We start from the raw sequence: 20,297 nt of genomic DNA, 5'->3' as shown, positions 1-20,297 counted from the left end.
ATTCCCCTTCTGAGTTTCAGACTGCATGTGGAGCCACCAAGAAGTCACAGAACGTCTCCCAGTGTGAACCTGGCAGCAAAGGCCTAACACAGATCTCCCTTGCCAGCAGGAAGGTTTAGTCTCAGGCTACAGATTGAGAAATTTGCTCCCTGGTGATTGGCCATCTATTCTTTCCTTTGGCACATGGCCCTAACTTCCAGCACTGCCAGTCTAGCAAGTCAATTCAAGTTCCTGCTATTTCTAACTCGGCTGGAAAATAACTTTCTTAGTTAACATACCAGACCCACAATGGGAAAGCAGATGCCACGTGGCCAAATCAGTGACTAAGTACTTCCGAGAGAGATTAAAGATTCAATGGAACTCTGCGTCTCTCATCTGGAACCCAGGACATAGAACAAGGGAGGGAAGAAAAGCTCAGCCTTAAACATAGCAAGGTAGGTCATTACTGAGCGGGAGGAAAGGCCCTTTAAAAAGCCCTGCAGATTGTGTCCTGAGCAGAGAAATAGGAAGGGGTGCTGCCAGTGTGGGTGCTGTGCTGTCTGTTGATGGGAGGGCACAAGTCTGAAAGGTGTCTTTTCCAACCTTCCTCTACACAAACAAGCCTTGTTCCCACACTGCCTTCCCTGGTGTCTTTTCATCATAGTCTTAACAGAATCACCTCCGATAAAAGCACTGCTTCTAGAGAATGTGCCCAGGGAAGTGACTGTTCCCCCCATTCTCCATCCCCATTTCTCTCATAGATACTTCTGTATCCAAATCCATATTGCTTATGTGACTTGCAAGCAGGTCAAAAAGATACCTGAATTTTAAATACTCTGTGGGGGCCAGACCATCTGATCCCTGCAGCCATTTCTGCGATCCCCTGGCTGATCCTTTTCTATGGAGGGAACTTCTTCTCACCTAACCCATGCTAGATTGCTTTCTTTCAGTACCAGTCTCTGAGAATAGAAAAAGGCAGTCTGACTTGCAGTTAGAATGTTGCACTGGGAGTCTGGACTGGGCATGGTAGAGCTGGTACAGACAAAGGCAAGTTGTTAAATACCTCCAGTTAGGCATTCAGGAACTCTGATCTACATTTCAGATGTGAAAGTTAGGCCTACCTGGGATTCTGAAAGAACGGATGCATGAATGGGGGTAGCATATCCATGAGTGTAGCTGCTAGTTTAAAAAGAGATTTCTCAAAGAAATAGGAACTCCAAATTCTTAAATGGAATGCCATCATTAAGAAGTGAGAGAAATATACTGGTAGCAGCATTCAGAGACTGGTAAGGATGTACCTCATGGGCCTGCAGTCCCAAAAGTGGTTTGGGACCGGGAATTCTGCCCCAATTTACATCTCTCTGATTCAGCCACTATATAAGAGGAAGCAAACTTTAGCCAGACTCTTCTTGCCTCACAAACTAAGAGAAACAAAGACCAAGGAAGGTATCACATTCTGCCATTAGCTGCTACCTCTCCCTTCCCCATTTTCAGACAGATTGAGCCCACTTTTTGTGTCCTCCTCTGCTCTTAAGCTGTTTCTCCTCGTGCGTGCTCAGCAACTTGTCTGCTCTCACTCTAGTTTCTATTTGCTTCCCTGAAATTAGCCTTTAACTATGCCCAGACAAGCCAGAGCCTTGCCTAAACTTCTAATTCCTCTGTGCTTCTTAGTGTATCCTTTCTGCCTGCCTGCCTGCTTGCCTGCCTACCTTCCTGCCTGCTTGCCTGCCTTACTGACCCTTTGCCCCACCTCTGATATTATCATTTCCTGTGTTTTTCTGATTACTCACCCAAACCTCTGCCAAAGATCTTGATCTGTACAAGAGCTTTTGCTTTGCCCTTTGGATCTGGTATTTATGACTCCTGCCCTTCTGCCTGGCTACATGCTTCTACTAGACATCCATAGGTACCACCTCTGTTATCTGGGTGCTTACTCGCCCTCTCCCTTTCCTATATCCTTGTCTCCACACTACCCTACCACTTACAGTCCTGGCCCAACTGACCATGCACTTCCGATATAGCAGGTAGTCACCCAAAGCTCAGGGAGATTTCATATCCATTAAGCTTTCCTACCTAAGTTGAGACTATTACTTTTTTCTCCAATGTTTTATTTTAAAAATTTCAAACCTACAGAAAAGTTACAAAAATAGAACAACAAGCAACCATGAACTCTTTGCCTATCTTTACCACTTAACTTTTTGCAGTATTTACTTCATCTGTTTCTCCTAACTATATATACACATATAAATATATGTACTTGTTGAATACCTATATATTTAAAATATATGTTTTTCATTGATTTACTGAACCATTTGAGAGTTAACTGCAGATGAGAGATTTTATCCTTAAATACTTTTGTGTTTATCTCCTAAGAATAAGGAACATAATAGTATTATTATGATTAAGAAATTTAACATAAATAAAAACTAATGAGGCCAGGCTCGGTGGCTCACGCCTGTAATCCCAGCACTTTGAGAGGCTGAGGCGGGCGGATCGTGAGGTCAGGAGATCAAGACTATCCTGGCTAACACGGTGAAACCCCGTCTCTACTAAAAATACAAAAAAAAAAATTAGCCAGGCATGGTGGCAGGCGCCTGTAGTCCCAGCTACTCAGGAGGCTGAGGCAGGAGAATGGCATGAACTCGGGAGGCGGAGCTTGCAATGAGCAGTGATTGTGCCACTGCACTCCAGCTTGGGCGACAGAGCGAGACTCTGTCTCAAAAAAAAAAAAAAAAAAACCTAATGAAATTTAACATTAATAAAATACTACTAGGCCAGGTGTGGTGGCTCATGCCTATAATCCCAGCACTGTGTGATGCCAAGGTGGGCAGATCACTTGAGGTCAGGAGTTCAAGATCAGCTGGGCCAACATAGTGAAACTCTATCTCTACCAAAAATACAAAAATTAGCTGGGCATGGTGGTGCGCGCCTATAATTCCAGCTACGCGGGAGGCTGAGGCAGGAGAATTGCTTGAACCCAGGAGGCAGAGGTTGCAATGAGCCAAGATTGTGCCACTGCACTCCAGCCTGGGCAACAGAGTGAGACTCTGTCTCAAAAATAATAATAATTAATTAATTAATTAATATACTACTAGCTATTCTATAGTTCATATTAGAATTTCCCCCAGTTGTCACACTAATGTCCTTTATAGCTGTTTTTTCCTAATCCAGGATTCAATAAAGGATCATCCACTGCATTTAATTCTCCTGTCTCTTTAGTTTCCTTTATCTAGAACAGTTATCCACCTTTTTTTTCTATCTTTCACGACATGACATTGGCATTTTGAATAATCCAGGCCAGTTGTTTTACTTTAGGTCATCAAATATTTACAAATACTTAACTCTGTGCCCGATTCTATACTAGACTCTAGGGAGACAGAGGTGAGACAGACTCCATCCCTGCACTCAAACTGCTGAGACAGGGAGAGATATGTGAACATGTATGTGGTGAAAGCTGAGCAAAGAGGTACTCTGGCCCAGCAAAGCATGATGAGCAAGGAGTACGGTAAAAGAAGTCAAGGGAGGATTCCTGGGGGAGGCAATGTCAGAGCAGAGTCTCTTCTTCAGAACTATACATGTGGCTGGATCAAGTAAGAGGCTGGTGAAGACTAAGTAAAAGAGGCCCAGCCAGGCACAGTGGCTCATGCCTGTAATCCCAGCACTTTGGGAGGCCAAGGCGGGTGGATCACCTGAGGTCGGGAGTTCGAGACCAGCCTGGCTAACATGGTGAAACCCTGTCTCTACTAATAATACAAAAATTAGCTGGGCATGGTGGTGCATGCCTGTAATCCCAGCTACTCAGGAGGCTGAGGCAGGAGAATCGCTTGAACCTGGGAGGCGGAGGTTGCAGTGAGCTGAGATCGCGCCATTGCACTCCAGCCTGGGTGACAGAGTGAAACTCCATCTCAAAAAAAAAAGCCCCTTCTGGCACCCTAAAAAATATTGAGAATGGTGACAAAGATATTGTCCCTACCTTCAGTATTAGGGACAATACGAACATGTATGTGGTGAAAGCAGAGCACAGAGGTACTCTGGCCCAGCAAGGCATGATGAGCCAGGAGTGTGGTGAAAGAAGAGGTCAAGGGAGGATTCCTGGGGGAGGTGATGTTAGAGCAGAACTATACATGTGGCTAGATCAAGTAAGTGGCTACTGAAGACTAAGTAAAAGAGGCCTGGCCGGGTGCGGTGGCTCACTATGAGGCAGGAGATTGTTAGGACAGTATTAAGCAGAAGATTGTATTGATTTCACTGGTCCCAGTGACTATTAAGTTTAGCTGTAATTGAAATCTACTCAGCATTAACCTCTGAGTCTGCTGTTTTGGGATCCTCAGGTTCCTCTCTGTTAGAGGAAGTGGTTCACTGCCCATGACATTGGTTCCTCGTGCCTTTCTTTCCAGTTGTCATCCTGGTCTTCTGAGTTAGTTATAAAGTGGTTCTCCTGCCAAAATCCCAAGATTCACAGTGGTTAAAGCCAAATAAAAACTGAAATATCAGGATGCACCCTGATCCCCACATAGGTTTCCAACTAGAATTGTCAGAGTTTTAAGATGACGCAAATGCTCATAATTCACTGAAGCACACTGTCTGGCACACATCTGCTTTTCAGGTGGACCTTCTTGGGACCACAGCTTAAATTTCAAGGTGTCAGGAAGACCTCCAAGGCTCTCCTCATCCAAAAGGGATGCACCTGATACTGTCCATCTTAATATCCTGTTTCTTCCTTTGTTATAATTATAATAGTTGCTAATATTTTTAGCTACCTGTATTTTGTCATTTGCCTCACTAGTAAATGTTCCATGAGGATAGAGACAATATCTTTTTCACCATTCTCAGTATCCATCATCCTGTCACATGGTAAGTAATTAATAGTATTTGTTGAATCAAAGAGTAGTAAACAATGTGGGAAGTGGTTCAGAGAGGGATTTTTTTTTTTTTTTAACACTGAGAGTGATGTAAGCATGCACAAGGACTGTGCTATGTCTTTGGGTCCTGCGTTGGTCTAAGAATTTTCTTAGATCAACATCTCTAGTTCCTTGGTCACTCAGTTCACACCCATAAAGGGGAAAGCTCAGTTATGAGCATGGAATCTTTGCATCTTGGAAGTGGAAAGTACTCTAGAGATGATCTAGTATCTAGCCCAACACATGAGGGTGGTCATCTGAACTCTGCTTAAATATTCCTGATGACAGATTCTATCTTTGGCAATTGATTTTATTGTTGGGCAGTTCTTATTGCTAAAATGCGCTCCTTTTTTTTGTTGTTTTGTTTTGTTTTTTGTTTTTTGTTTTTTTTGAGACGGACTTTCACTCATTGCCCAGGCTGGAGTGCAATGGCACGATCTCAGCTCACCGCAACCTCCACCTCCTGGGTTCAAGCAATTCTCCTACCTCAGCCTCCCGAGTAGCTGGGATTACAGGCATGCACCACCACACCCGGCTAATTTTGTATTTTTAGTGGAGACGTGGTTTCTCCATGTTGGTCAGGCTGATCTCGAACTCCCGATATCAGGTGATCCACCCGCCTCGGCCTCCCAAAGTGCTGGGATTATAGGTGTGAGCCACCGTGCCCAGCCAAAATGCCCTCCTTTTTAAGCTGACATCTGCCTTCTTACAACTCCTGCCCCCATTCTACTCTCTGTATTCCAAAAGAGCAAATCTACCTCCATTTTTCTTCTTCTCCCATGACTGCCCTTAGGGTGTTTCTCTCCCTTGACTTTTCTCTAGACGATGCCTTCCCATTGCCTTTCCCCTTTGCCATGATCTTGAGGTTCCCCACCACCACTCTGATCATCCTCCACTGGGAACTCTAATTTTTAAGGTCAGCTTTGCAATGCGATACTCTGAGAAGAGCTGCTTCTCACTGAAAATACATGCATAAGGGCTAGGTCCTTGATATTTGTTTACCTCTGCATGTACCATAACTAGTATAGTGGCTGTCACACACACAAAGGGTGCTCAACAAATGTTTGTTTGATCCCAGTTGCTCCCATATCTGCAGCATATCAATAGTACATTTTACACTGACCCTAGGAAGTTTAAGCATTTTTCATCTCCATTTTATAGATGGGCAAAGGAATCCTATAAAAAGGCAGTGATCATTGACTAATCAAGTCTTCCAGGCCCAGTCTTTGACACCTGGGCCAGTGGTTTCAAAGTTTGTTTTGTTTTACCAGTAGAACTCCTTTTTTTTAAAAAAAAAAAAAAAAAAAAGGTTTTTTGGCCAAGGTAAAATTGTATATAAAATTTGTATACACTCCAGTTCATAAAAATTAAAACCAGAGTAGTTTTGATAGAAGCTTGGATGAGGCCCATAGCCCTACTTACTTGGCCTCCCTGTGGAGGGCCCACAGGGCTCTGTAGAACACAGTTTGAAAGTATTGCAGTCTTCAGGCCGGGTGTGGTTGCTCACAGCTGTGATCCCAACACTTTGGGAGACCGAGGTGGGCAGATCACTTGAGGCCAGGAGTTCAAGACTAGCCTGGCCAACATGGCAAAATCCCATCTCTGCTAAAAATACAAAAAAAAAAAAAAAAAATCAGTGGAGCGTGATGGCACGCACCTGTGGTCCCAACTACTTGGGAGGCTGAGGCATAAGAATCGCTTGAACCTAGGAGGTGGAGGTTGCAGTGGAGTGCAGTGAGTCGTGCCACTGCATTCCAGCCTGGGTGATAGAGTGAGACTGTCTCAAAAAAAAAAAAAAAGTATTTGCAATCTTCTATTCTGGCACTGTCTTACCAAAGAGAGCCTTGTCTGATCAGCCTTGTCAGGACTAGGACCTCCCAGAGCTTTGGAGCATGGTGCTTTCAGTACATCTCATTAGGATAAGATTTCATGACTTGCCATCAGTCCAAATTTTCAGACCTTTCAACTCAGAATCTGCGTCTCAGTGTTCTTAGCATTGCTGAAAGGAAGAGACACTCAATGGTTTGCATCAGCACCTGGTAAGCCCCTGGCTTTGTCATCATAATTATTCTTCACATCTGTTAGCTCATGTGAGGCAGACAATACTATCCCCAGTCTTAGCTGAATAAAATAAGAACTAGAAGGGTGAGGTTACCCTGCTGATAAATGCTGAAACTGGATGAAATATTTTTCTTGAACTATCACAGACAGCTTAGATTTGCCATTTCAACTCCGAATGAAATACAAAATAACAATTTTTCACATTCATAAAGTTCCTCCCATTCCATTTTCTCATTTGATGTTCTCAGCATGATAGGGGATGATTTTTCCCCATTTTACACATGAAGAAACTGGTGCTTAGAGAAGACAAGTTGTCTAGAATCACAAACCTAGTGAAAGGCAGGAGCCCAGGTATAGAAGAACCTAGGTCTCCTATATCCTGGATTGGATTCCCATTCATGTCTCAAAATGGGACCCTGCTAGTCATTTTTCCTGGAAAATAGGAATCAGAACCCTCATCTGCAGAAAGAAGGTGGGATATGGCTTAGGTATTATGGACCCTCAAAGACTTATCTTTTCAGAACCACTTCTAGGAAAGGGTTTCAACAATTAGCCTCCTTGATATAAAGGTAAATAGCTGTCTAATCCTAGATTTTACTTTGAGCTCATAGTTGCCAAGCAATTTTAGGTAAGTATTAGAAAGCAGTCCTAAAATCCTAAACCATCTTAACATTGAGGCTTTACTGTGTGCCAAACAATGTGCTCAAATTTAGTGTTCATCAGAGGCTCCGAATGAATCCCAAGCATTACCTAAACACTTGATGTCTTTGAAAAATGATAAAGGACAGTGTTATGCTCCAGGACTCAAGACACCCTCCAAAAGCAGAGAATGTTGTGGCCTGGGCTGAGGAACTGATTTGGTTTGGGTAGAACCCAGTCATGAGGAATCTGCTTCAGGTTCTTTGTACAGTGATTGGGTGCTGCCGCCTGGTGTTGGCCCATGGACTGGGTATAGAAACATAAGGGTAAGATTCCCTTTACAAGGAAAGACTTTCATAGCCATTCTTTTGTGATATTCACAAACTCCTTGGAAGAAAGGGGCTTCCCATGTTGTAGACAAGGAGACTAACATTCTCCAAGAAGCACTCTGCTGAGTAGCAGAGCCAGATTATACCCCTGATTCTCATCTCCATGCCCAAGCTCACTGCTCATCAACACCAGCTTCCTTGAAGTGTTTCTGTAGAATAGGGCAAATACAGAATGAAAAATGGAACATAGGAGCAGATTCTTTACAAACAAGCCTTTAACCAAGCATCAAGAAGCATTTCTGACATGTCCTGCTGGTTGAACAGAGGGTCACCTTTTAAAGTACCTTCATCTAAGCAATGTATCCCAGCTCCAGCATGTTGTGTCTAAGGCAGTGTCTTCCATCCTAGAATAGCTCCATTTGTTTAAGATGTTCCTTATCGAGAAAAAGCATAGGGCATCTAGACCAGAAAAAGCCTCAAAGACCATCTAGTCTAAGAGAAAGAATTTCTAAAGAGACCAAAGTCCAGAGAGTCGCACTGAGCTTGACTAAGGTCACCTCATGACAGCCACAACCATGACTGGTACACAGGCCTCCTGAGTCCCTGCCCAGGGCTTTCTCTTTTGTTGCTGCTTGCTCCACTCAAACAGGTACCTGGGAGCCAGCACTCTGGCAGTCCTTCTAAGCTCTAACTCTGGTTTCACTGTTTTTCAGGTGAAACCTTTGTCCTGGGGAATAGTCTGGCCCGCTCCTTGGAACCACACTCAGACTCAATGGACTCTGCCTCGAATCCCACCAACCTTGTCAGCACCTCCCAAAGGCACCGGCCCTTGCTTCCATCCTGTGGCCTCCCACCAAGCACTGCCTCAGCTGTGCGCAGGCTATGCTCCAGGGGTAAGCTTACCAGAGTCCTGGCCCTCCTTCCCTCCCTCCCTCTTTCCTTCACTTCCTTCCTGAGCTCTGGGAGGCCAGAGAGGACCTAGCTCTGTTGCCCTCTGCCTGGTGGTGGGACTAGGGGCTGGACTTACTCTTGTGCCTGGCCTTGCACCTGGGAGGTCATTGGAGCTCCAGGATTGGCTTGAGTATAACAGAAACTAAGAGCCAAAGACCTAGACCCAAAAGGGACAGGGAAGGATTCATTCATTCATTCATTCATCCATTAACTATTTATTTGAACTCCATCTGTGTTTGGCATGGGGAAGCAAAAATCAGTCACTTTTTATCTTCAAGGTATTATGGGGAGAGAGACACTTAAACAGATAATTATTAAACAATGTCTTGAGTGCAGTGACAGACATATGCTTTGGGTAATATGAAAATTACAAAAAGGAATACCTAACCCAAGCTTAGTGTTCAAGGGACACTTTCTTAAGGGAGTGATGCCTTCCTTGAAACTGTATAAATGGCCATATCAGGGCTGGTAGAGGAGGGAGAGCTTTCCAGGAAGAGGGGCAACATGAATAACGGCAAAAGAATAAGAAATAGCACTGATTATACCAGGAACTGCATGCAATTTGGAATTGCTCAACCATAAAATGTAATACTGAGACTCAAAGAGAAAAGCCTGGAAAGGTCAAGGCATATATCATAGAAGACCTTAAATGGGCGTTTAATTAGAGGCAAGACAGGTTTTTGTTTTGAATAGATTATTGACTATTGTGTTGAGCATGGATTTGAGGAGGGACAAAACTAGAGAAACCTAAACAAGTTAGGAGGTTACTCGAGTGGGCCAGATCTGAAGTGACAAAGGCCTGGGTTAGGGCAGAGACAGAAGGTTTGGAGAAGAGAGAGTGGATTTGAAAACTGTTCACAAGGTAAATTTAATCAGATTTGAGGATTTAATCAGATGTGAGGAAGAACGGAGTGAGGACTGTCTCCCAGGTTTCTAGATGTGGTGGCCAGATAGATGGTGGTGCCATCCACTGAGAGAGGGAACCCACCATAGAAGAGAAGGAAGGTGGGGGAGCCCATGGTCATATAGATGACATCTAACAGGCAGTGGCTATGCAGATCCAATCCTCAGGGAAGAGTGCTGGGCTGAAGTTAAATATTTAGGAGTCACCAGTGTATAAATAGCAGTTGAAATTTTAGGGTGAATGATACTCACTTCTCAGAACTATGTAGTGAATGAAAATAACAGTTAACCAAAGATGAAGTCCTGGGAACCAACAAAGCTTAGGAGGTGAGAACAGGAAGGCGAGCCCACCAAGGAGAAAAAGGAATATTCAAAGTGAGGGAAAATTTAGAAAATTCAAAGTGAGAAGAATTTGATATTGTGGTGGCCAGGACTACAGAGAGTATTGGAAGGAGAGCACAGCATAACAAAGTTCTGGCAAAAAAGGGACTGAGAAACATCTACTGGATTCCACCATTAGTGGGTAATTGGTGGATCTTATCGAAAGCAGCCTTGGTGCTGTGGCAGAGGGTTGAAGGCAGATTGCGCTGGGGACTTTGATGAGAAAAAAAAGGCTGGTGATGAGTAGGACTCGAAGTCAAAGAAGATCTTTCAGAATGGGAGCCCTTCAAGCACATATGTCAGCAGACAGCTTGCACCTCCCAAAACGCAGCAATTAAGAATACAGGAAAGAGGAGAAAGTAAGGCTTCAGGAGTGGTGGGATCAAGGGCATAGGCAGAGGCATCAGTCTTAAGCCAAAAGGAGGCACACTTTCTCTAAGAGAGGAGGGAAGATTGAGTGTGTCCATCAGTGAATAGAGAAAGGCCTGGTCAGGGAAGGGGTTAGGAGCGCTGATAGACTGGACTAGTCTTAAAGAAGATGGGGAAAAATGGACCAAAGAAAAGGGGATGATTTGCAGGAAACCTCAGCGCCCAACTACGCTTGGAGACTAGTTGGCCAGTTTGCAAAAGCTATGGTTTTCTTCTGTGATTCTTAGCAACCTAGTAGGTATGGGATGAGAAAAGACAGCTTGAGAATTAAGGGCTTTTTTGCTGAGCTAGTAGAGCAAGAGCTGGGAAGAAGGGGGAGAGTATGTAAAGAAATCAGGAATCAGGAAGAGCAGTTTAATCCAGATCATCGACCACTAGATCTGGGAAGGCAGTCAGGGTGGGAAGGATGCATGGCTAAATTAGGATAGGGAAAATGGAAAGTTTGACATGCCAAAGAACTTTGTGATATGATGGTTATAGTGGACATAAGTCCCAAGAGAGCTGAAAAGATGGAAGGTTGGGGTCAGAGAATGGGATGGTTAAAATTCTGAAGTGGATTTATTCCAAGGGATTGCAAGAACCAGACAGTGGTGTTGGCAGTAGGTATTTGGAGTAGAATGGAGGTGAGAGTCACTGGAGGCATGGTAGCTGGATTGCCTCCAAGGATTAGAGCAGGAGTTGGGGTGGAACAGTGGGTAGTGAGCTAAGTAACAAAAAGTCTTCATTTACCAAGGAGTAGAAACCCAGATGTCTATGAGTAACAGTGACAAGGAAGAGCCGATGGTTGGGTACATGTTTGGCCTCTGAAGAACCTGAGCTTTCATAGGAGGATGGTCTAGAAGCAGCAGTGGGGAGCCAGGAGAATGTCACTTCCACACCCTGATTCCAGCCTCCTCCAGCCCAGGGACGCATGAGTGAGGTGTGAAAGTATAGGAAGACTCCATTAGCAGAGCCTGCAATGAAAAAAAGTCACCTCGGCCGGGCACGGTGGCTTATGCCTGTAATCCCAGCACTTTGGGAGGCCGAGGAGGGTGGATCACGAGGTCAAGAGATCGAGACCATCCTGGCCAACATGGTGAAACCTCGTCTCTACTGAAAATACAAAAAATTAGCCGGGCGTGGTAGCGGGCGCCTGTAGTCCCAGCTACTCGGGAGGCTGAGGCAGGAGAATGGCGTGAACCCGGGAGGCCAAGCTTGCAGTGAGCCGAGATCGCGCCACAGCACTCCAGCCTAGGGGACAGAGTGAGACTCCGTCTCAAAAAAGAAAAGAAAAGAAAAGAAAAAAAGTCACCTCAGTGGAGAGCGAGCTTTCAGGAAGGCTGAATCACGGGAAGAAGCCTGTGGTGCCCCTCCCCCCACCCTAACCCCAGCAGGGCAGCAAAATGGAATCTAAAGGGCTCTCAAGTAGAGGCAGAGCTGAGCGCTGATTCTAGCCTCGGCTCCCTTGCCTTGAGACTTGAGTCAGTCATCTCACCTCTCAGGTCTTCCTCATATGCAGAATGTTCCTCATGTGCAAACTGGAGATGGTGACACCAACCTGATCTTTCCACAGGAGTGTTAAAAGGATCAAATGAAAGAAGGGATATGGAATCATTTTGGAAACTAAATCGTTCCCCAGGTATGAGGGGAGTTACTGTTATTTCTATCTTCCCCAAGGCCGTTTCTGAGAAGAGTACTTTGTGATAGGCTGCCCTCCTGGCACTGGCCTCAGATGGTACTGTTGTTCCCTAGGCATCTCCACTCTTCCTTGGAAACCCACCATGAGTCTGTCTGCCAGGTCATTGTATAAATCTCTTTACAGCCCGATGGTCTTCATAAGGCTATGAAAAGATTCATTTGGCTGGCCCTAGAATTATTTGTCTTAAAGAATTTGGATGTTGAGTCTGTTTCCTCTCTTACTGCATTAACCAGGATGATTAGGCATCCTGGTTGGCCTCTTGTGGATGTGCCTCACCTGCCTTAGTCAGGCTCAGACTGAGACAACAAGCCCTCCTTGAAGAGTAAGTGCCAGCCGTACACATTGAGGGGCGATGGGGAGAGCTTTGCCATAGGCTGTCTGCAGAGGGAATAGCAAAAGACAGGGCAAGTCACTTCCTCTCTCTTTCCCCTCTGAACTAAAGATGGTGATGACACCTCCTTCAAGGGCTATTTTAAAGGTCAAATGAGTTGACAATGGTGGGGGTTCTTTATAGAATTTTGTTCATATGTCAGGTCACTTTTTACCACTGCCACCCTGTTAGTTCATGCCACAGTGGTCTCTTGCCTGGCTTATCATAATGGCCTCCTTTTTTTTTTTTTTTTTTTAACAGTGTCTCTCACTATGTCACCCAGGCTGGAGTACAGTGGCTCAATCATGGCTCATTGCAACCTCAAGCTCCTGGGCTCAAGCGATCTTCCTCTCAAGCTACCTTTCAAGTAGTTGGGACTGCAGGCATACACCACCACACCCAGCTAATTTTTTGCAGAGACAGAGTTTCGCCATGTTACCCAGGCTGGTCTCAAACTCCTGGGCTCAAGCAGTCTGCCTGCCTCAGCCTCCCAGAGTGCTGGGATTATAGGCATGAGCCACTGTGCCTGGCCTAATAGCCTCTTTCTTTTTTTTTTTTTTTTTTTTTTTTGAGGCCTCTTTCTTTTTTTTTTTTTTTTTTTTTGAGACAGTCTCACTCTGTCGCCCAGGCTGGAGTGCAGTGGCACGATCTCAGCTCACTGCAACCTCCGCCTCTTGGGTTCAAGCAATTCTCCTGCCTCAGCCTCCCGAGTAGCTGGGATTACAGGTGCCTGCCACTATGCCCTGCTAATTTTTTGTATTTTTAGTAGAGACAGGGTTTCACCATGTTGGCCAGGCTGGCCTCGAACTCCTGACCTCGTGATCTGCCCACCTCAGCCTCCCAAAGTGCCGCGATTACAGGCATGATCCACCACGCCTGGCCAATAGCCTCCTTCTTAATTGGTCTCTCCATGTCCCCCTGAAGTCTGTTACCAACATAGACAATGAGAGTGGTCCTTCTTATTGCAAGTTGGTTCATGTAACTCCTGTGCTCAAAACCTACCTATTTCACTCAGAAAAGCCAGTGGTTTTCCATGGTGTACAGGGTCCTCTGTTATCTTCACTGCCACTTCCCTCCTCTTCCTCAACACACACATCCATGCCTCTCAGTGTTTTTTCATACCACTTTCTCCCTCATTTGCTTTGTTCTGACACATTGGCCTTCCTGCTAAATCCTACATGTGCTATTTGCTCTTCTGCCTCAAGGTCTTTGCTCAGATTTCATCATTTCGGAGATGTCTCTCCTAATCACCATATAAATTAGCAACTTCCTACCACCTGCCCTCATGGAGTTTATATTCTAATGGGAGTAGGCTGACAGACAAGCATATAAATATGTAGTAGTATTAAATATGTGGGTCGTCTTAGTCCATTTGGGCTGCTCTAAGAAAGTACCATGAACTGTGTGGCTTATAAACAATAATTTATTTCTCACAGTCCTGGAGACTGGGAAGTCCAAGATCAAGGCACCAGCAGATTTGGTGTCTGATGAGGACCCACTTCCTGGTTCAGACAGCCATTTTCTCACTGTAACCTCGCACAGCCAAAGGGGCAAGGGAGCTCTCTGCAGCCTGTTTGATGAGAGTACTAATCTCATTCATGAGGGCTCTGCCCAGAGGTCCTACCTCCTAATATATATTACCATGTGGGTGGGGAGGGGTAGGATTTCAACATGGGAATGTTGAGGGGATACATATTCAGTCAGTAGCATGTGTGTATTTATATATACTATCATATATATGTGTGTATAATATCATGTATATATGATACCTAGCCTCTGGTTAGAGGAATTATCTAAGATGGTCCAAGAAGGACACATTCTTGCATATACACTCTCTCCCCATATCTTCTCTCTGTTCTCCACAGCCTCTCTGCACTTGGTTTCTCTCTTAGCATCACAGTAGACTTTTAAGATAGGGAGAAGTGACTGGCTCACAGAGCCCCCTCCAACTTTCCATCTATTAACACCTCCAAAAAGCCACTGGGATTTCTGTGACTCTAAGCAGCCCCTGCTGGCTCAAGCATACCTCTCCCCAGCGCCCAACTATAAGGTTGAAAAGACAATATGCTAGAATCTCTGCTCCAAAAGGGGCTGGACTAGGCCAGGCCAGACAAAGTGTACTTTGACTTTTTAGGCCCGGGACCCAGAATCAAGGCAAATGGGAGGAGATTCTTAGCCTTTGCAGGAGAGAGTTAAATATTAGGCCCTTCTACTTTAACAGGTGTGTGTGTGTGTGTGGGGGGGGGGGGGGGGGGGTGGTTGTTTGTTTATTGTTTGTTTGTTTTTGAGACAGGGTCTTACTCTGTCACCCAGGCTGGAGTGCAGTGGTATGATCATAGCTCACTGTTAACCTTGAATTCCCAGACTAAAGCCATCCTCACACCTCAGCTTCCTGAGTAGCTGGGACTATTGGTGCATACCCCCACACCCAGCTGATTTTTTTACTTGTTTTGTAGAGACAGGGTCTCGCAATGTTGCCCAGGCTGGTCTCAAACTCCTGGCCTCAAGCGATCCTCCTGCCTTGGCCACCCAAAGTGCTGGGATTACAGTGTGAGCCACTGCACTCAGTGTACAGGTGTGTGTTAGCTCTGCCACTTGGTAGTTTGCAACAAGGCACCTCTGGATGCTGTAGATACAGACATGAGCAAGGCAAGGACCCTGCCTCAATAGAGACATAGTCTTGTTGGAGAGAAAGAAAAATATACAAGTAACTATTATCTGTGATCATTATTTATCTAACAGATGTGTTCGAACATCTACTGTGGCAGACCAGGCACTCTTTGATGTGTCAGCAACATAGCAAGGAACAAGAGAGAGCTTATATTGTATAGGGAGGAGACAGATAAGAAACATAAAATAAATGAGTCCATGAAATTATTTTAGGTAACGTTATGTACTGTGGGGAGGGCGGGGGGCAACTAGGGTAATTGGATTGTAAAGAACTGTGTGGGATTAGGAGATCAGGGAAGGCCTCTCTGTGGAATCAATATTTGAGGTAAGAACCAAATGCTGAGAAGGAGTCAGGCATGAAAAGATTTGGGAAAAGAACATTCCAGACAGAGGAAATTGCATGTCAGAGGATAAATGCTTGACTTATTCAAGAAGCAGAAAGAAGGCTAGTGTGTTTGAAGCACGGCGAGTAAGGGGTAAGTTGTGGGCAGGGGTTGCAGAGTGAAATGAGGCTGAAGGTAGGAAGGCTCAGCTGATGGAGTACCTCATAGATGCTGGCAAGCACAGGAAGGAGTTCAGATTTCATTTCATGTGCAAAGGGAGGCCACTGCATTGAGTTTTTAGAAGGGGTTGACATGGTTCAATTACTCCTTTTTGTTTTTGTTTTTGTTTTTTTTTTTGAGACAGGGTCTCACTCTGTCACCCAGGCTGGACTGCAATGGCGCGGTCACAGCTCACTGCAGCCTGGAACTCCTGGGATCAAATGATCTCCTGCCTCAGCCTTCTGAGTAGCTAGGACTGCAAGCATGTGCCACCATACCAGCTAATTTTTAAAAATTTTTTGTAGAGATGGGGTTCTTGCTTTGTTGCCCAAGCTGGTCTTGAACTCCTGGGCTCAAGCAATCCTCCCACGTCAGCATCCCAAAGGGCTGGGATTATAGGCATGAGCCATGATGCCCAGCCTAATTATTGATTTTTAAAGGTTCCTTTACTGCTTCATGGAGAATAGAGATTACTAGCGTTGTGTGATGGGGGAAAATGGGTACAGAATGATCTGTAACCAAGAATATACTAAATCCTTTGTGAGACCATTTATTTCAGTATTAGACCAGAAAAGTTTCATAAAGGAACTGATCCCTGAAGCCAAGACCTGCTTAGCTAAGTTGCAGTTTGCCCAAAGAAAATTAAAAATTGAAGGGAGAAAAGGGGACAGATTCCAAGCAGAGAGAATAAAACATGTAAAAGATCTCTGACAGATGATGGTCAAAATACAGAGATCCCAGATCCCACAGGGGAAACAGGAGGCGTTATATCTGAGTCAAAATTGAGATGAAAGCTCCAAGCAAAACACTAAATTAACATTGAGATTCCTGGCAGCCAAAGCAAAAACTTTTGTGGCTGGGCACAGTGGTTCACGCCTGTAATCCCAGCACTTTGGGAGGCCGAGGCGGGCACTTGAGGTCAGGAATTCAAGACCAGCTGGGCCAACATGGTGAAACCCCGTCTCTACTAATAATACAAAAATTACTGCATGCCTGTAATCCCAGCTACTCAGGAGGCTGAGGCAGGACAATTGCTTGAACCTGGGAGGCAGAAGTTGCAGTGAGCTGAGATGGCGCCACTGCTAGGTGACAGAGCGAGACTCCATCTCAAAGAAACCAAAAAACCGGCTTCTGCCTTAGTGTATCAGGCTGTAATGAGGTCACCTATTCTCCAGGCCTTGGAAAAGAATCCAGGGTATTTTTTGCCCACGTGCCAAGGATTTGTCTCTAATCTTACCAGGCTACCAATCTCTCTAGAAATGGTCCCCCAGAGCCAAGGCAAAAACAGTCCCACTCACCAGGCCCCCAGGCACCCAAATAGTCCCCTTACCATGTTGGTACCACTGTCTCAGGTTTGGGCCGAATCATAGCCTCAATGCAAAATTTCTTCTGGCCATTTCCAAAAATCAGATCTACCCTTAAAAAACAAAGATCTGGCTTTCCCTTTGTGAGGAAATGCTTCCCTCCCCCAGCTATCTCCAGTTCCTCGGCTCATGGTCTAGCACTACTGTGAGCATCACCTAGAAGGCCACTGAGATGTGCCAAGGAGAGTGGTGGGGATTTACAAACCAGTCCCCGCCCTTTATGGTAGGTGCCCTCCTGTCCTGCAGGGTCGGACCGATACCTGGAGAGCCGGGATGCCTCTCGACTGAGTGGCCAGGACCCCTCCTCATGGACAGTCGAGGACGTGATGCAGTTTGTCCGGGAAGCTGATCCTCAGCTTGGACCCCACGCTGACCTCTTTCGCAAACACGTAGGTGCCCCTGCCTGACCTCTCAGCAGGAACATGTGTGGAGAGCCTCACCTGGCGGGGACAGTAGGAGATGTTTGGGGAGGAGGGATGCTTAGAGACAAATGAGGAGAACAGGTAGGCTTCAGCGTCAGAGCAGGTGAACTGGACTCCATGTGGTGGGTACTTCCCAGGATGGCCTATAATCAGAACCTGGGGTGGTCAGACCAACCAGGACTCTGATGGCGCCTCTCCTCCACTTCTGCCCACCTCCCCACCCCCCAGGAGATCGATGGCAAGGCCCTGCTGCTGCTGCGCAGTGACATGATGATGAAGTACATGGGCCTGAAGCTGGGGCCTGCGCTCAAGCTCTCCTACCACATTGACCGGCTGAAGCAGGGCAAGTTCTGAACCAGGAGAGGCAGCCTAGACAACCAAGTGGCAGCAGGTGGGGGCATTCTTCTAGGAATGAGGGGCATCAGCCCACCCCAGGCACCTCAGTGGGGTTCCGGGCCACCTCAGGACTCCAAGAGGCTGTGTGGAGCCACCACTCCTAGCCACAGCTGCCATGATAAGTCCTTCCATGAAGGACTGAGGAGGGAGAGTGGGGGTCCAGGGCTGGTGCTGCCCTTCCCTCAGCTCTGCCGGGGCTCTAAGGTCCCTCTATTTATTTCTCAAGCCTGGCTGGCCTCTCACCAGGAGTTTAGGCTAAATGCCTTCCAAGTGATGGAGAAAAAGACCAACTCTGTCCTGGTCTTGCTGTGGCACCCCATCGCCCCACAGCTCCTACCTTCTCACCAGATTCCCCTGAATCCAAACTCATGGTGCAAACCTCTACCTTTTTTACAAAAAGATGTTATTGTTAATTTATTGTTTCTGGCACTTCGGCAAACCCTGTAGTTAAATATTCCTCCCACAATAGACACTGGGTTTCAGGCGGAGGGAGACTGCCCTGCCTTGGTCCCAGAGAGGCCCTCTCCAGATGGGCGTGGCCCCTCTTCAGAGGACACTACCCTAGGGCATTTTCTCTTTGAGGTGGAGAGACCCATAAAGCCTTGACCACATCACTCCATATGGGGAGGAGAAGGATCCCTGTCACCTTCTCCTCTCTTCACGGGGCCCTTTTGCAGCCCTAGGTCTCATCTGTGGGAAGGGAGTCCCTGGCCCATACTGCCCCCACCACAGCTCCTTGCCCTGGCCAGAACCGCTGTCGAAGAAGATCAGGCCAGAAGGCCAAGAAGGCGCTGAGGGGGATGGGAGGGCAGGTTTTCCAGGCTGGAGTGGGTTCCACCTACTCTGCTGTCCATATGCTTCCTTGTAAGCAAGTCAGCAGCACAGCTACTCACGCTGCCATCTGGACTTATTTTATGTCAATCTGTTTATAAATAAAAACCAATATAGATACCAGTGTCTTTTTAATCAGTTAACAGCCAAATCACTATGCATTCATTGGACCAGTCATTCCCCTTCTCTTGGTCTTAGTTTTCTCATACATAAAACGAGGCCAAGCGCGCTGGCTCATGCCTGTAATCCCAGCACTTTGGGAGGCCAAGGTGGGAGGATCTCTTGAGCTCAGGAGTTTGAGACCAGCCTAGGCAACATGGTGAAACCCCAGCTCTACAAAAAAAATACAGAAATTAGCCTGCCATGGTGGCGCACACCTGTAGTCCCAGCTGCTTGGGGAGCCGAGGTGAGGGGATGGCTTGAGCCTAGATCGAGGCTGCAGTGAGCCACGTTTGCACCACTGTACTCCAGCCTAGGTGACAATTTGAGACCCCGTCTCAAATAAATAAAATGGAGAGCTTGGAAAAAATAACTCCTAAGCGTCCTTCTAATTCCAGCAGTCCCTAAAGAACAGGTGGTCTTCCAAATGCCCACCAGAGCCCCAGCATCACATAGGCCCCTTGGAAAGTCAGTATGTGAATCCAGTCTCCACCCTCAAAGGGCTTTGCTCTGGTGCAGCTAGCCAGTAGTAAGCACAGCAGCTATGCAAAGCCAGAGCAGGAGGGAGCAATCTTAGGTCAGCAACTCCTAGGAGCCTCAGTGGCTGGGCATATCCTCACCCATACAGAGTGGGGAAAGATGCAGGCCAGCCCAGCCAGGTCAGGCCTGCACTGTACCCCTTGTGCTGACCAGGAGCCAGGCACACAACTCCAGGGCCACACGTTGTGTTTATAATTGGAGTATAGGGTTTGCAGGAGGAAGAGAAGGCATAGGGGGGCAGCAGGTCAGTGCAGTATAACTTGATAATAACAACCACCAACACTTTTATATCACTGTTTGCCACACGAGCTGCTTACATGAATTAGAACTATCTCACTTACTCTTCACAACAAACCCATTTTATGGATAAGGAAACTTAAGCTCAGGTCACACAGGCAGGAAGTGCCAAAGTAGGCATTTGACTGCAAGGCTGAGGTTCTGGCCAGCCCACCTATGTGCCAGGAAGCCTTGGGTGGATCATTTCCTTTCTCTGGGCCCATCTGGCTATAGGGTATTTGCATGAGGAGACTTGTGAAGGCCCTTCCAGCTTTCACCAGTGACAAGTTCCAACATCATAACTTACTTACAATATATTTTCTACTTGGCCACTGTGAGGTTCTAACCATGGTCACTGTGAAACAGTCAGGGTCAAGGCTGCCAAACAAGTTGAGGCCCTCATTTTCTACCAACTCCTTGACACTGGGATTTTTTTTTTTTTTTTTTTTGGACAGTGTCTCTGTCGCCCAGGCTGG

The 20,297-nt window shown here is 46.2% G+C and overlaps 2 protein-coding genes across 15 annotated transcripts in view; one reads left to right on the top strand and one right to left on the bottom strand.

Moving 5' to 3' along the window:
* The window catches only part of SCMH1 (Scm polycomb group protein homolog 1), a 213,033-nt gene extending 194,064 nt beyond the window's left edge, over positions 1-18,969 (top strand). For 9 of the 13 annotated variants that reach the window (XM_058442483.1, XM_032160453.2, XM_032160443.2 and 6 more), the window contains 4 exons: positions 8,623-8,802; positions 12,126-12,191; positions 17,444-17,586; positions 17,848-18,969. In XM_058442483.1, the coding sequence (XP_058298466.1) occupies positions 8,623-8,802; positions 12,126-12,191; positions 17,444-17,586; positions 17,848-17,973 (515 nt within the window). In that variant the 3' untranslated portion in view covers positions 17,974-18,969. Of the gene's footprint in view, positions 1-8,622; positions 8,803-12,054; positions 12,192-17,443; positions 17,587-17,847 lie in introns of those variants that run through there. The other 4 variants (XM_032160455.2, XM_032160445.2, XM_058442485.1 and 1 more) reach the window with 2 other exon arrangements.
* Positions 1-20,297, bottom strand: part of CTPS1 (CTP synthase 1) — a 77,603-nt gene that overhangs the window by 11,511 nt on the left and 45,795 nt on the right. Inside the window, exon 18 of one of the 2 annotated variants that reach the window (XM_058442491.1) lies at positions 17,619-17,637. The exons of the other annotated variant lie outside the window; for it this stretch is intronic. Coding sequence (XP_058298474.1) covers positions 17,634-17,637 — 4 coding nt within the window. The 3' untranslated portion in view covers positions 17,619-17,633. Of the gene's footprint in view, positions 1-17,618; positions 17,638-20,297 lie in introns of those variants that run through there. 2 annotated transcript variants of the gene reach the window in all.

The sequence above is a fragment of the Hylobates moloch genome, unplaced genomic scaffold (assembly GCF_009828535.3).
Source record: "Hylobates moloch isolate HMO894 unplaced genomic scaffold, HMol_V3 SCAFFOLD_8, whole genome shotgun sequence".
Taxonomy (NCBI): domain Eukaryota; kingdom Metazoa; phylum Chordata; class Mammalia; order Primates; family Hylobatidae; genus Hylobates; species Hylobates moloch.
Note: the sequence above shows the minus strand (reverse complement) of the source record. Positions and strands in the feature narration are given on the sequence as shown.